Source organism: Orbicella faveolata, unplaced genomic scaffold (genome assembly GCF_042242905.1).
Source record: "Orbicella faveolata isolate gen_17 unplaced genomic scaffold, um_ofav_v1 contig_24, whole genome shotgun sequence".
Classification (NCBI taxonomy): domain Eukaryota; kingdom Metazoa; phylum Cnidaria; class Anthozoa; order Scleractinia; family Merulinidae; genus Orbicella; species Orbicella faveolata.
In genome coordinates this window covers 17154303-17171586 of record NW_028301552.1, presented here as the reverse complement: position 1 = coordinate 17171586, position 17284 = coordinate 17154303, and the positions used below count along the sequence as shown (strand labels likewise).

The 17284-nt window shown below is 40.7% G+C and overlaps 1 protein-coding gene across 2 annotated transcripts in view; it reads right to left on the bottom strand.

Moving 5' to 3' along the window:
* LOC110043096 (uncharacterized) overlaps positions 1-17284 on the bottom strand; it is a 390873-nt gene that overhangs the window by 279716 nt on the left and 93873 nt on the right. The window contains exons 37-46 of one of the 2 annotated variants that reach the window (XM_089292810.1): positions 8678-8770; positions 7939-8456; positions 7303-7521; positions 6052-6378; positions 5285-5539; positions 4689-4888; positions 4212-4548; positions 3518-3643; positions 3058-3180; positions 2572-2697 (exon numbers count right to left, since the gene is read on the bottom strand). The exons of the other annotated variant lie outside the window; for it this stretch is intronic. Of the exons in view, the coding sequence (XP_089148936.1) occupies positions 2572-2697; positions 3058-3180; positions 3518-3643; positions 4212-4548; positions 4689-4888; positions 5285-5539; positions 6052-6378; positions 7303-7521; positions 7939-8456; positions 8678-8770 (2324 nt within the window). The remainder of the gene's footprint in view (positions 1-2571; positions 2698-3057; positions 3181-3517; positions 3644-4211; positions 4549-4688; positions 4889-5284; positions 5540-6051; positions 6379-7302; positions 7522-7938; positions 8457-8677; positions 8771-17284) is intronic. 2 annotated transcript variants of the gene reach the window in all.

The following is a 17284-nucleotide window of genomic DNA, read 5'->3' as shown; positions in this document are numbered from 1 at the left end:
ACACCAGCAAATTTCGTCCCATTCCTTCTGAACGACCAAAAACCCGAGGCAGACCACCCAAGCACTATCATCCGCTTTTAGCAAAGGAGGCTCTTGTACAATCTATCATCACAAGGATCCTCCCTCACGCTGTGGCCCAGTCTCTTCGTCCGACCGGTTCTAGACTGGCACACCTGTACGGGTTGCCGAAAACACACATCAACTTTACTATGGAGGTCGAAAATGATGGAATGCTTCCCTTTCTCGGTACTCAACTCCTAAACAGAGCGCCTCGTATTGAAACTAAAGTGTTTGTGAAGCCAACAAACAGTGGTCTGCTTCTCCATTACCACAGTCATGTCGATAATAGGTACAAGCGCGGACTATTGACAACTATGCTCGATCGCGCACATCGCCTGTCTTCGTCATGGTCCTACTTCACTGAGGAGTGCGAACGACTGAAGTCTGTTTTCTCTAAACTGAAATATCCCAAGCACCTTGTTGACTCCACTGTCAAAACCTTCCTAAATTTAAAGGTCGCTGACCAGCCCTCATTACGGTCCAGATCTACGACAGAAAACACTACTCGGGTTGTCATACCCTTTAAAGACCAGGAGTCTGCTAATATCGTGAAGACACAGTTGAAAGATCTCAGTGTGAAGCTGCAGACCAGTGTTCAACCGGTGTTTACGAGCCGCAAGATTGCCCAGGAGTTCCCGACAAGCGAACCTAAGCCTCAGCTCATTGATCAACAATGCGTTGTGTATAACTTCAAGTGTGACCAGTGCGATGCTGGTTATGTCGGTTACACCCGTGGCCATCTGTTCGTACGCGTTGATGGACATAGAAGCAAGACCTCGTCAGTACGCAATCACTATGATAGTAGACACGCAGGCAGGATTCCGGATGACCTTCGCAATTGTTTTAGCGTGTTGAAAAAATGCCACAACAAGTTTGATTGTCTCATTAATGAGATGTTACTCATTAAACAATTACGACCGTGTTTAAATGTACAATCAGACTCAGTTCGCGCTAAAGTCTTTGTCTAACTTATGCAAATTAGAAACTCTGAACTCTTAGTTACTCTTGAAATCGCATATTTAATTAGTTTCCCTTGACAATGGCGCCAAGATGTCGCCGAAACGTCGGATTTATATATCGTTAGTTTTTACCTGTATATGTAAATTGAAACTGCACACGTTATCTGATATACGCACGGCCGTGCATATATAGAGATTTTGGTAATGATGGCTCAATAGGTATTAGATAGGACTAGCGCGCGCGCTAAGTTATAAAACTTATTATGACATAGCGCGCGCGCTGGTCCTTTCTAATTCCTATTGAGCCATCATGGTAAAATCCTCTATTTACGGCCGTGAGTAAATAACGTGACGTACGCAGTTTCATTTTAGCTGGAAAATTTCCGTCGAGTTTAGCTGAAGGTTCCTTTAGTTAAATAATGCAAACATCATTCTGAACAATCCAAACCCTGCCCTTCGAGCCTTTGACTTTTGCCAAGTTAAGATGCTTACTTAAAACTTGAGTGTTTTGACTTTGTGTGTCTACATTGTAATTGAGTATTTTTGACTTTGTTTGCCTACATTTTCATTCATTCGAAGAAGCGAGTTTTCCATCGACAATTTTAGAAACCAGATGAAGTGCTTTCGTTAAACTGTTGCTCAAATGATTGTGGAATGTTTTTAACCAGCCAATAGAATCCTTTGTCGCACATTATGAGAACTTTGTGAGAACCCACAACCAAAAATCTTTTAGCACACAAGTTGTTGTCGCTCTGTTATAAAATAATTGGTTAACGCTTGTTGCTGTGCGTATATCTAGTTATGGATGCAATTGGGAACTTTGCAGAACACTCAAGAAGCTAGAGTTGTTCTCGGCTGGGCCTCGAGCAACTCTGACGCTTCTTTCGTGCTCTCCAAACTTCCCCCGTACATCCATAACTCGATATACGCACGCTAAGCATTAACCAATTCTTTATTTAAATTTTCAGTGGAACTCGTCAAAGATATAGGGTAAAATTCCTTAACCACAGACTTGTTTCTGGGTCGGCAAAATATAGATTTTTAAACGTAAGTTTGCATTTGCGCTGAAGTGGGCTTGACCGCCATTTTTAATCCAAGGGTCTTTGCCAACCCAAATGCTGAAGCTTGGTAGATTAAATTTCGAGATCTAACTTCCTAATAAACTTCATCCTCCTGACGAGTCGATTTAATACCACTGTACATGGTTTTCGCAAATGCATACTTCAGCAGAACATTCTGTGAAGGAAGCGGAGCTGAATGGTTAGGGCGTCGGACTTGAAATCCGGAGGTCGCGGGTTCAAGTCTCTGTCTGACCACTAGCTGGTGCTGTTCTCGTTAGTTCGTAGTTCAGCCCCTCGATGACGATTGTAAATAGCCAACGGGCCTGCATCCTACCAGTTGTGATTTTTAACCACGTTTTTTTCATTTGCGTTACTTTTCAACATTTGTTTCCATTAGCCATGAAAAACCTCACAGGGGAAGTGGTCAATAAAAATACTTATTTTATTCACTGGGTTATTAGCAAGGAAAACACTTATTCGCTTATTCGCACCTTTACACGTTTTTCCATCATCGGTAAGAAGATATCCCCGTTTACAAGCGCAGTTTTGAATATTGTTTAAACTGAGAAAGCAGATGTGCTGACAGTCATGATTCCCGTCCTGACATAGAGAGTCCGCTGTAACAATAGAAATCATATATAAGTAAGATTATTTAAAGATTGTTCCCAAACCTTTAACCCACATGTACATGTGTTGCCCTGGAACTGTTGCCTCGAAAATGAAAAACAAAATGGCTTGATGGATCCAGTTGTAACTATATGAGAGGAATACATTCCATTTTGTTCAAGTTGAAGAAAAACGTATAATGGAGTAAAACGTTCTGTGTAATACTCATTGGTTTCTTCCCATAACGTTTCGTAGACGTTTATCTATTAATTTGCAGTCGTAAGGCGTTCAGGAGTATAACTCCCATCGAAAGTTTGGTATTTTCAAAAGTAGATTAACTCAGAGATAATACCAGCTTAAAATATACGTACGTATGCAGTTCTTGGAATTTACAGGATCCACCTTGAAGAAGTCATTACAACTACAGTTGTACCCACCGTCAAAGTTTTTACACTTGTGCATACAGTCACTAGCAGGGACGCACTCGTTTATATCTAAAAGTTTGGAAACAAACGTAATTATCAATGCTGTGACAGTTCACTGTGGACAGGACAGGGTTGGGTGTGTTGTACGAGGTCGAAGCCATTAGTTGCCTGTCATAGGTTCTTATGCCGTTGGCTGGGGAAAGAACTAAAAAAGAATTCCGCGTAAGGAAAAATTAACGAACAAGGAAAGAAAGCATTGATCGTACGTTTCGTTTCTTTTCCTTTCTGCTGCTAAGATTATTTCGATAAAGCCTTTTACAACGTACACAGAGACATACAATGTAAAATAGATTGCCGATCAAGTACTTCTGATGGTAAAATATCTAAGATATTGGATAACACCAACCGTCACAAGTGCTTTGGTCGATATTGAGTCGATACCCCTTGTAACAATCACATACGAACGAGCCTGGTGTATTGATACAGATTTGTTTGCATTCACTCGGACCACTGTTTAAACACTCATCAAAATCTATAACGAAAGGTATAGCACAATTAGAAAGCAATATCTTAAAACTAACGGCAACATTTCTAGTATTTGTATAATTTTCCCCTTCCTGCAAATGGTACCTACAGGGTAAAAGGGTTATACTAAGCCAATGGTGATTTGTATACGGGAAACAACGGATATCATAAATGAAGTTCTTATGTTAGGATAGCATTGATCTTTAACGCATTACTCGAGTGAACGCCTACCGGGAAAAGTTTCAAATAATTACTGGCTAGAGTGGTCGCGGTTGCATATGAGAGATGGTCGCCTGCACGAGGTTCCGACTACAACGACTAGAGTAACTGATAAAAATATGGAAAATGCAAACTAGCTAACCGAGCAACCAATTGCCAAGCTGCACTGAAAGGATATATTCAATGAATCAGAAAGAGGTCGAATTCCATGAGTCTTTAAGGTTAATTTCATTCTCCAATTTCATTCTCCAATTTCATTCTTAATTTCATTCTCCAAGAAAAGAACTATAGTGATTTTGTCTCAAGAAACCGAAGGTAAGAGTGGTAGTTGGATTATTAAATACGATGAGGCTAACCTTCACATTTGGATCCATCTCCTGTGAAACCGCTCGGACAAGGTCCACATTTATAACCGGATATGTTTGCTGGAGGGGGAAGATCAACACATGATACGCCAGGGTAGCACGGATTAAGATTTGCTTCACACGCGTCAAGATCACTTTCACAGGATGTTCCTGTATACCCATTTAAACATTCACATTGAAGTACGTTCATCTCATTGTTTTGTGTTGAATTTCTGTTGTCGGTAGACTGATAACAAAGACCGTTGTTAAGGCAAGCACATAGATTGATGATTGGCCTCAAAAATGCTAATGCCCCCTGGCTGTCTTTTACCACGAATTCCATGTGAATCTGTAAAAACAATATTTATCTTAGGCAACGTTCGTATAAATCCTATCCGTTTTTATGTGACACATAATAACGATGAACATAAAATATAGAATAAATACATTTACACTTGGTGAAACAAAAGCAGTTTTTGTTAATCTTGCCTGCTCCATAGTTCCATTCCACGTTATTGTTATAGAGTTGGAATTGTTCAGCAAAACAGCGTCAGACGGCAAAACGCCAATGATGGAGAAGCTCAGGGTGTCGTTATTAGGGTCTTCTGCAACCACAGTTACACTAACACTCTGATTCACGGTAACGTTGATTTGAGACAGATCTGTGATAATCCGTGGAGGATAGTTTTCTGTAAAGATCAAAATGAATAAATCTTTCTAAACTGCGCGGCATTGGATAATGTAGATAGACAGGGAAGAAAGAAGGTAGTTAGGTGGGTAGGTAAGTAGATAGGTAGCAAGATGGTCAAGTAGGAAGGTGAGTAGGTTGGTAGCGGAAAGGTAGGTGCGGTTGTATGTAACTACGAGCGCGAATAGGTGGGTACGTTAGAACTCACATTAAAGGAATTTTGCCAGTGGAAGGTCAAATTTCCGATAGCATTAGATTCATTTGACAATTCGCAGCCATGGCGTACTTACTAAGAAGTTATGACTGAAATTTTAATAGCGCTTAAAAAGATTAAAAATGAACGATGTACAGCGTTATACCGCAGGTTTTCACAAGAGCCTCAAAAGTAAATGCTTACTAAGAGAAGACGACTCCTCTTCAAGTGTCGAAGATACTGCCTTGGTACTTGCTCCTATGGAAACATCATTTGTTGAGGCGGAGTCGAAAAGGCAATTTATGTCTCCTTGACAGGCTTCCTCTGCCTGTTTGCGCAATGTGTCGTTTGCAAAGTACAGGTCCTCCAGAAACATGGGGACAAACGACGCATTTGTAAAAGTTTCCACGTTTTCCCCCGTTTTGTACGTGAAAAGTGTACTCATGTTGTCCACTTGCCCTTAAATAAGAAGAGGAACATAGATGTTAATACGGTTCTAGTCATAACTACCTCACTTCATGCATGCATGGAATCTTGCGTATACTTTATCCCGTAACAAACTTACGTCATATTCAGACTGCAACACCTCGAGCTACGAACGTTTAGTACAATTTTGATTGGGTATGCACACCAAGTATAGTGCTTCTTTATTTCGAGTGGGTACCCATAGCTATGGTTGTTGTTGTTGTTGTTGTTGTTGTTGTTGTTGTTTTGTTTTTTTTCATGGGTACTACTAATTGTTTCTTTGGTATCGGTACCATTGGCTCAGTTTGTCTTCAATGGGTACTCCCAATCCCTCCCCCCTGTTGCAACACTTTTGAATAAGTACCAAAGGTTGAGTTTGCTAAAACCGGCATTGAGCTGAAAATAAACTAACACGTAAGAATGATAACTGAAGCATACATTGTTAAGTGGTTCAGAAGCATTACTGACAACAGTGGCAACTATCAGAAGTAGTGAAATTAACTTACAGAGAAGACCAAAATCATGATGTATGTCTTTGCCGTACGCGTTTGAAGGCAAAATCGTGCCATTAGGCGTCAAAAAGTCGTCCTCAGGATCCCCGTTCCATGTTCCCAAGAGACCTTTCGTTTGGTTTTTGAAACTTCTCGGCGCCGCGAACACAATTGAAAGTGCCCCTGATACCACCTTCACTGTAACTGATATTCCAGATGGGAAAGCCATTACAAAGGAATCGTTCTCTGGTCTGGCAATAGCAACTGAGCCATTAAGTGTGACAGATTCATTTGTGAGACTTGTGTAATTAAAGTTCTTTCCGTCGATCAAAAGGCTTAACCCTGTTAACAAGAGAACACAAACACTTAATACAACACAGTAAGTCATTGGTATTAATCTCTAAATAACTTTTTATTGTTTATACATTCCGTTTTTAACACCGCGCCTTTCTATAAATAGCATTTTATGTTTGTGTTTTTAATATGTTGTTAGTCAATATTTTAAAACGCTTTTGGGAGATCTAAGTATTTATGAGTCAAATAAGTCCTTGAGTTTTAGTCATGAGCAAGTCAGTGAGACAATGAACCTTTCAAGTTTATATTGTGTTAACATTAGCATTATTCAGAGCCAACCACAAACAAGCTAATATAGCTTCAGGTTTCTTCAGTCTATTCTGAATGTAATTCAGGTTAACCATGGCGCTATTCCGGCTAACCGGAGCGCTATTAAGGCTAACCGGAGTACTATTAAAGCTACCCAGAATGCTGTTCCGGCTAATCTGGCACCAGTCAGGTTAACTAGAGCCACTATCCAGCCTAAACAAAGAGCTACTTAGGCTAATAAGAATGCCCATGACCTATTCACTCATAAATAAGGGGACCTCCACCATTAAACACTGGATTTAGGCACTATAAAAATGCACCACATTGTTGTTGATAACCAGCGTACGCTCTGTATATGGAATTTGAGAGAAGATTTACTAGCTATTTAACAAAAGGAACATACCGAGCTTGTAAATTGTGTAAGATGACGCTTGTTCCAAAATCTAGTATGATATCAGTAGCCGAAAACAGCTTTCAGTTGTGGTACATTCTGAGTGTTAACGTAAGCTTGAAACTAGTTTATCACTTTGGATGTGGGTATAGATAAATGCCTAAGAAAACCTCCTTTCGGAGAACGCAATCTGTCTTCAGAATGAATTTTAACGTCGACTACAATAAACTGTTATTTAGGAACAATTTGAAAGAAGATAAAGAGCAACTGACCACCATCTTCTAAATCCACCTGGACAACACTTGTATTGTTTTCCTTCGCAGCTGCAGCAGAAAACACCGTAGCTGTTCCATCACCTTTGGCTAGTTTCGTTCGAGCCTGTAACTTAAAAAACCCGTTCCGTGCATCTACCATGACGTATTCGCCAAGACCATTAAAGGTGTAGTTCTTGCCGTCAAGAGTGACAAAATGAGGATCACCCCAAAGCCAACCTGTTAATAAAATGATGGAGAGGAAAACAAAACTTACAACTGGTTATTAAAACAGCAAGACAAGACAAAGGGGAAAATACTCAATTACACAAAAACCCTCTGAATTACCAATATAAACACATACTATTGTACTGATGCTTTAAAGGAAATTCAAAGTAAATCTTTGGCCGAGTTTTAAAACCTCTCCTTATTTTCAAATTTTCATAAAGTTAAAAGGAAAAACTACCGAATAAAGATTTGGTTGGCGAGACATGTGGCTATTATGAAATTTTGTACGCTGGAGTTTAAAAACAAGATTATTGTTAGACTTACAGGTACCTATTAGCCGTTCTATTATTTATCTTCAAAAAGTGGCTGGAATCGCCCTCTTTTATAAAATATACTAATCCGCCCAAGATACGGAGAAACAATTCTTACTCCATTCTGGCACCACATAATTTCCACAGTCATCAGAGGGACGTCTTTTATAATACAAATCACACATGTCTGTGTTGACGCAACACTTTTGATAACCCAGAACATCACTCGAGTCGTGTTTGGCCCTCCACTTCTGCGTTAGCTTGTGATATCTATGCGCAGAACCTCCTCCCGGATTTCCCACAAGCAGTGCACCCCAGCTTTCCCAGTGAGAAGAATAACAACACTCTTGACCCCACCCGTCCGTTGAAGGAAACTGAGAGTAGCCACACAATCTTGGCCAGTCTCTCCAGTTCACGGTGAACCTCTCGTCCCACCAGGCTTGTCTGAAGCTGCAAGGACAAGGCTCAAGGAATTCAGTGAAAAAACGAGGATCCGGTTGTGCTTTAAACCACTTTATACATTCCTGCCTCTCGCTACGCGCCCCACGAGAGTCTTCAAGTCTAAAGAACCATTTTCCAACCATGTCAGTGTTGCCTCTTATACCATCGATGGTATCTATGTTGACAGTGCCAGACCTTTAGTCGAAAAAACAGCAAATATTAAAAAAACATTGGCTAGAGGTTTGTAAAGACTGATAACAATACAGGAGAATCTCTCTCACGTGACCACTGTCATTGGGCCACTACATCTAGCCGACCGTTCGGACGTCTGACTAAACTACGATTAGTTGTTCAATAAATTGTAGCTCTGCTTAAAGAAGAAGCAATGCTATCGACATCGTTCAGCATCAGCTTACCGTTGCACATTATATTTGTTTTCTTGCTTGTCACCAGCATTCCAGCCAACCACAGGTAAACCACGCGAATTGTAGTAATATTTATAGTACAATCTGCAAGAAATTTGCAATCTTAAAACAACTTGAGCGATAAGACGCGTGCTTGATACGTACGGCTATTAACAATTTACTGCACCACTTTGTTAGTGCCCGTGCTTTGGCTAGTCAATTTTAGGGGCTTTAGTACGCGTAATGTAACTCTCGCTTCCTGCGTAGGTAACATGAAATGCATGCTTGTACTTGAAGACACCGATATCTGTTTTCTCTGTGGATATATGTCCTGCGCCCTTCGCGCTTGAGGCAAAAGCCGACGGAAAAAAATCGGTTCGTATTTCTGATGACTTCAACGACGATAAGAAGTTTATCTTACAAACTACATACGTCAGTTTGTGGGAACTATATAATAATAGAAAAATGATTCTGAATAGATACTATCTAATAGTTCTGCGCAAACAACAAACCGTTTAAGCTTTTCCGTTTATTTCAGTTTGTCTTGTGTTAGTCTCTTAAGAATGGCTGACTGTTAGGATCGAGAAACGCCGGTCAACGTCCCATTTGACAAATCGCTCATATTTTGCCCAAAGATACCCTTAGGTGACCTAATTCTAAAAATCATATTTAAAGGTTCCAGCGAATTTTTAGGTTTCAGAAATTCGCGAAAATTTGAAAGCGCGGTCAAAGTGCGGTTTTTCGTGTAATAAAATGACCGAAATAATGTGGGATGACGAAGCGCTGCTTAAGCCTTAAACTAAACTCAATTGACTTCAAACTTCACACAAATGTGGAACAACCACTCTAATTTATTCCTCGCTTTAAACTAATCTCAGATATGTTAATATAGTGGTTTTCCGAACCATTTTAAAAACAGCTATGAAGCGTGTGAAAAATAACGGCAAATTATAGGTCATGTTTAACAGCATAAAAATGCATCTGGTACCTCACTTTCCGATTATTTTACTTAACAGCCTTAAAATACAATTATTAAAGATATACCATGCCAAGTTTCATGCTCGAACTCGCAGTATTTCCCTTTGAGAAAAACGAAAATCTATGTCAATGTGTTGGGCGCAAATAACACAATAATTATGCACGAACCAGAGACAAATCAATTTCAATGGCGAAAGTAAAAGGCTATCATTAATTAGAATCCCGTCAATTCACTGCTATCAGTAGAAACATAATGTCCACTGCATAAAAACTGTTTTTAGACGTTTTCGAACCATTGCGCGTTAACTTTGTTTAATTTCCTGTCCGCCGTCATGTCTAGTTTGTCATCGCGTGTATCTCCTTAATGTAAACAACACGTGAATGGTTGTCATAACAAACGCAAGAGATTTCCTGGAACCTTAATGTTTCCGATTCACCACAACACTTTAAGTTCGTTAAGACACAATAATGGGTCAACTTGGAATGCTGTTTAGCATCAAGGACGTTAAAGGACTGTAAATTAATCGAGTTGAAATATCTTGAAGCAAATCAAAATCGCGCCCTTATTCTAATTTGGTAAACAGCCGATCTCCGCTCAAGTTCAAGAAGTTGAGAGGTTAATCCGCTACAATGTATTACCGCTACAACAACAAAATCAAACCGAGATCATCAAAAGTGTAAGTCTAAAAGTGTAAGTTTAAAAGTGTAGTGGCAAGTTCCAAATAAATTTCGCCTATATAAATTGGAAACAAGAAGTGAAACGGTCTGACCCGAAGCAAATAAACAAAATATTAATACGACTAATTTAACCCGATAATGTTGCAGAAAACATACCTAAAAGCCGTCGATTCCCCTCAATACCACTCCGCATTGCCTTAAAGAGCCCAAGCTTTCCGCTGTAAGAATCAGAGGCCTCATGAATCTGTATTTATTATATCGGCAACCATGCTGCGTGGTTGATATTCGAGACTCAGTAAAAGTTGTCACACAACCGTACGAGCAGCCCAGTCACACTTTCACTTCTCTTGCGCAAATTTCCAACATTTCGCAATTTACATAAACCGACTACAAGTTTAAAGTAGTGACAGTAGATTGAAATGTGCTTTTTAAAGCTGTCCTATGGAGGAACAATTATTTCTTGTTTTTGAATGGCTCTTAGTTGCAGCTACAGTCGGGGAGGGGGGGGGGGGGGGGAGAGGGTATTCCCGGAAATTTCGGATATCTGTATGCCGTGGACTTCACCTTGGGCTGACACCTTGCCGTGGTGGTGAAGCTTGTGTGTCTTCATGACCCGGAGAGCTGTGCCGGCGGGGACTTTGTTCCCTGGCAGGTCTAACCATGCCGGATTGGTCGAAGGGTAGAGGCCAGACGAAGAACAGCCCCTGGTCCTCCAGGTTGGAGGTTGGGCGGCGGGCTGATAACCCGCTCCCAGAAAATGCTATTTATTACAGAAACCGAAGCTAGAACTACCACTGCACCCTATCGGGAAGCAGGGGTAAATGATGTTAACGAAGCATGTTACGTGGAATGAGGCAAAAGGCACTGCACAAAATAGGGTTAGGTGCGCGCGCTAGTTGAGGACCTATGTTCCACTTAGGAACGAAGAGGATTAAAAAAAAAAAAAAAAAAAAGTATGCCGTGGAAGATTAAGTGTTCTCCAGCTCTTAACGCCAACACTGAAACACTAGATGATTCTCGAAGTGTCACAGGGATCACTAAGCTAAATAATTTTGAGTGTAGCTCCGCTGAGTCAATTACCTGTTGGCGCGCCTATTGCATTGACCGTGGACAGGTGGAAAAACAGTTAAACCGGAAAAGCCTGTTGCACATTGTAATTTAGCGTTGTCCAACACGCAGTCGGTCTGGTTGTAATGTTAATCATATGTGAGAGAATCTCAAGTTTTCTTTCGACACATGCTGGGGTGACATACTACTAGATGGGCGTGGCCGAGAGCCACGAGTCAAGTCAGTCAACTCGCCATGCTTAACCGAGAAGAGTGATAGTGAGCCACTAGTGGAAGGACTGCAGATTGTCCCTACGCTTTACCCTAATAGGTCTCTGTGTTATTCTAATGAACTGATGCTGAGCTCGCTCCAGGGGGCGGTGAGATGAGAGACCCTGGGAACGAGGTTGAGACGATTCGGCCGTTAGTTTTTCCTCTAAACTGTCTTCCTCCTCCACTCCCTCCCCTTCTGTACAAAAATTTAACGATCCTCCCCCTCCCCCCCCCCCTCCCCGCAAGAGGTGTTTGCTAAATACCGAAGAAGCCAAACACCGACAGTTCCTAAGAATACTTCCGCCAAGTGCAGTTGTTAGTAAAATACTTCATAAGCGCCGAGTATGGAGCTTTTCCGCGCACGAGTGGGAGAGGTATATCTAATCCCATGTCTTCGCACCCGCACGGTAGCATGGACAGTTTCAGGTTCTTTAGGTCACCCTCCATCGCCAAGACACAGGAGTCTTGCTGGTCGTGTACCAAAGGATGCTGGAGCTGGAGTATTTCTACAACTTCCTTTGCCAGACTAAAATTTCTCTCCTCTTCAGATGCCTGAACATGCATCTCATCAGGGTCACTTTGGCGCATTGCGGCACTTAGGTGAGAGAAAAACTAGCACCTGAAAAAGACGAATATTATAAGGATCCCGGGCACTGCGCATTCCCGCGCCACCATTTCGCCGTCAAGCTTTCGGGCTGTCGTTTGACCAATGCGGAATTTTGCCATAAGATACGATTGCTGCTTGTCACTGACTGCCCTGAGACGCCCAAACCTTTTTTAAAGCAATAAGGGCTTCCTGGTGACCTATTGTGGCTTTGAGTTAAGCGCCAACGCCTGCTCCAAGTAGGGTTTGTAGTACATTTTGGCTAAGTCCAGAAGGGAATAGCTCTTCAGGGACTGAGTACATTTCTCCAGCGACAAGTGCCTCTCTAAAGTAGACAGCCTATAAAAGACACGAATGCAGCGGCCTTGAAGACATTAATACACCCCTACCGTGCATGGTTACTATCCATGGAAACCTCAGCAGAAGCTTCCTCGGTCGCACCCGTTGATAATGCAGTGATGTTAAGGTCGCAGTCACTCTTCGCGGTTAAGCATGGCGAGTTGACTGACTTGACTCGTGGCTCTCGGCCACGCCCATCTAGTAGTATGTCACCCCAGCATGTGTCGAAAGAAAACTTGAGATTCTCTCACATACGATTAACATTACAACCAGACCGACTGCGTGTTGGACAACGCTAAATTACAATGTGCAACAGGCTTTTCCGGTTTAACTGTTTTTTCACCTGTCCACGGTCAATGCAATAGGCGCGCCAACAGGTAATTGACTCAGCGGAGCTACACTCAAAATTATTTAGCTTAGTGATCCCTGTGACACTTCGAGAATCATCTAGTGTTTCAGTGCTGGCGTTAAAAGCTGGAGACCACTTAATCTTCCACGGCATACAGATATCCGAAATTTCCGGGAATACCCTCTCCCCCCCCCCCCCCCCTCCCCGACTGTAGCTGCAACTAAGAGCCATTCAAAAACAAGAAATAATTGTTCCTCCATAGGACAGCTTTAAAAAGCACATTTCAATCTACTGTCACTACTTTAAACTTGTAGTCGGTTTATGTAAATTGCGAAATGTTGGAAATTTGCGCAAGAGAAGTGAAAGTGTGACTGGGCTGCTCGTACGGTTGTGTGACAACTTTTACTGAGTCTCGAATATCAACCACGCAGCATGGTTGCCGATATAATAAATACAGATTCATGAGGCCTCTGATTCTTACAGTGGAAAGCTTGGGCTCTTTAAGGCAATGCGGAGTGGTATTGAGGGGAATCGACGGCTTTTAGGTATGTTTTCTGCAACATTATCGGGTTAAATTAGTCGTATTAATATTGTTTATTTGCTTCGGGTCAGACCGTTTCACTTCTTGTTTCCAATTTATATAGGCGAAATTTATTTGGAACTTGCCACTACACTTTTAAACTTACACTTTTAGACTTACACTTTTGATGATCTCGGTTTGATTTTGTTGTTGTAGCGGTAATACATTGTAGCGGATTAACCTCTCAACTTCTTGAACTTGAGCGGAGATCGGCTGTTTACCAAATTAGAATAAGGGCGCGATTTTGATTTGCTTCAAGATATTTCAACTCGATTAATTTACAGTCCTTTAACGTCCTTGATGCTAAACAGCATTCCAAGTTGACCCATTATTGTGTCTTAACGAACTTAAAGTGTTGTGGTGAATCGGAAACATTAAGGTTCCAGGAAATCTCTTGCGTTTGTTATGACAACCATTCACGTGTTGTTTACATTAAGGAGATACACGCGATGACAAACTAGACATGACGGCGGACAGGAAATTAAACAAAGTTAACGCGCAATGGTTCGAAAACGTCTAAAAACAGTTTTTATGCAGTGGACATTATGTTTCTACTGATAGCAGTGAATTGACGGGATTCTAATTAATGATAGCCTTTTACTTTCGCCATTGAAATTGATTTGTCTCTGGTTCGTGCATAATTATTGTGTTATTTGCGCCCAACACATTGACATAGATTTTCGTTTTTCTCAAAGGGAAATACTGCGAGTTCGAGCATGAAACTTGGCATGGTATATCTTTAATAATTGTATTTTAAGGCTGTTAAGTAAAATAATCGGAAAGTGAGGTACCAGATGCATTTTTATGCTGTTAAACATGACCTATAATTTGCCGTTATTTTTCACACGCTTCATAGCTGTTTTTAAAATGGTTCGGAAAACCACTATATTAACATATCTGAGATTAGTTTAAAGCGAGGAATAAATTAGAGTGGTTGTTCCACATTTGTGTGAAGTTTGAAGTCAATTGAGTTTAGTTTAAGGCTTAAGCAGCGCTTCGTCATCGCACCTTATTTCGGTCATTTTGTTACACGAAAAACCGCACTTTGACCGCGCTTTCAAATTTTCGCGAATTTCTGAAACCTAAAAATTCGCTGGAACCTTTAAATATGATTTTTAGAATTAGGTCACCTAAGGGTATCTTTGGGCAGAATATGAGCGATTTGTCAAATGGGATGTTGACCGGCGTTTCTCGATCCTAACAGTCAGCCATTCTTAATCATCCATGGCTGTCCAGAAGTCAGGGCTAGCCTTCATGTATCATTTCTTCAACTTAGTTTTGTCATTCGTTCTGTTTAAGTTCTCTAGCTGTTTCAATTTTCGTGGATATTTCAACCAGTCGCCAAGGCAGCAGAAAAATGACTTGGTTGAAAGCTCTACGAAAGGTTAAGTTATGGCTATATTCCGTTTAAGAATTATCTTTTGCATCGTTTTCCCCGGCAGATATCTTTATTTTTCTTCTTCCTATTGGTCTCTGTTTCTGTATTTGTTTAAGAAATAGAAAACATGTACCGTGTTTCTATCGAGTTATAGAAACACGAGTGAAAGTTTGGGAGAACGAGAAATGTTGTGGGAACACGAGTCGCAGGCGAGTGTTTCCACAGCTTTTTCGAGTTCTCCCAAACTTTCACAAGTGTTTCTATTTAACAATTAGATTATGAGCTCGAGATTTCTATGAGGTGATAGTTGATGAGGCCGAAGGCCGAATCAACTATTGCCTCATTGAAATCGAGAGCGAACAATTTAATTGTGTTAGTAGATATCTAACTAAAATTAACGCAAGTAACGGTTTCCAATTATTTTTCTACGCATTATTGAAATTAACGCTCCAAAAAAATCGCACGTATCGAATTGTCCTTGGAAGTTTTCAGTTGTTTACGCGCGTACATACACATACATACATACATAAACTTTATTTAAGCTCGAATTTCAGAGTAGCTTGACCAGCTAATATTTCCGAGCAACAAAATATTTGACAACGAAAAATTAAAATAGAAATTGCTTTTTACATATTTACAATTGACTTATGTTAACTAATTATAAAATTGTCATTTACATGTTTTATGAATTGGTTTTACTGATGTGCTTTTTGAAGTCTGAGAAGTTACACAACCTTATGAAATTGGGTAGAGAATTCCATTTTTTTGTTGCCAGATAAGTAAAGGAGTGGAGACCAAAAGTTGTAGTTTTAGGTTTGGGCATTTCCAGTATATAGTTTCCACGCATGTTGTATGAAGTAGAACGGAACGAGAACATGTTTCTCATATAGGCCGGATAGCTAGTGAAAAATAGACTTTTGTACAAGGTAGTAAGGAATTTACAGATGCGTTGATCATGAAGTTGGAGACAGTTTACCCTGTCTAGCAGCACATTATAAGGCGATTCAAAATCGCTTAGAATGAATCTCAGAATCCTTTTGTTAAGAGCTTCTATTTTGTCCCTGTTGTTTGCACTGCAAAAGTGCCAAACTGTTGAGCAATAATCAAAATGAGGGAGTATGTAGGCCTTATACAGTTTCACTAAAATGTCTTTGGAAATAAGGTTTCTGAACCTAAGCATTACATTAAACTGGTTGTTGACTTTTTTGCAAATAAGAGATATGTAATTGTGAAAATCTAAATTGCTATCAATGTTCATTCCCAAAATGTCAATTGAGTCCTTTGTAGGAAACGAGAAGGTGTGTTCCGATTTTCCCAGGATCAAAGCCTGATGTTTGCTTTCATTGGCCAACATTCCATTTTGCCGGTACCACCGGTTTGCTGTCTCGACTGCGTTACGCATGCGCCCATCTAGCGCAACAGGATCACTGTCCGATGAATATATTTGGTAATCGTCTGCATAAGCATTTAACTTAACATCCCCGCAAAACAAGAAAATGTCATTTATGAAAATATTGAAAAACATGGAACCAAGGACGCTTCCCTGAGGCACGCCTCGTCTTGCATGTAGCCACTCTGAAAAAGTATCCCCTATCTTGACCCTCTGATTCCTTGAGGAAAGGTGGTCCTTAATCAGGGCACAACTTGCCTGGTCTAATCCGTAGGCTTTGAGCTTCGCAAGAAGAAGAGAGTGTTGGACTACATCAAACGCCTTTGACAAGTCCATAGATACAACTGCCACAGTGTCCCCTTGATCTCTCATCCTTCTCCATTCCTCCGTCATGCATAGCAGGGAAGTTTCACAGCTGTGAAATTTCCTATAAGAGCTGATATAGTCCGATAGAATCAAGCTATAGAAATCACCAAGTTGCGCTGCCAGGAGTCTTTCAAATATATTATTTAGCGCAGGAAGTACAGTTACCGGCCTGTAATTTGCTTTATTTAGTTCATCGTCCTTTTTGAATAGTGGTGTAATCTGTCCCATCTTCCAAGATGCCGGATACCTACTCTGATCAATAGAGCAGTTGAATAGCACTGTTAGCGGCTTGGCGATCGCAGAAGCAGAATCCTTAATCAGCCTGGGTGGTAACATATCGTACCCACATGCTTTGCGCGTATTCATGTGTTTAAGCATTTCTTCTACCAACACCATGTTCGTGTGATGAAAGCTAAACTGTTCTGGTGCATGTCTTTGCGCATTACGAATTGCCAAAATACTCGGATGATTCACGAAGTCTTCTCCAAAATCACTTTCCTTTACATCATCAGCATTTTCCGTCACCTGGACGAAGTGATTGTTCATCAACTCTGCAATCTGTTTCTTATTTGTGATGGGAACTTCATTTTCCTTAAGAACTATGTCATTTGCTTGTTTAGTTTTACTGTTTAAGAAGG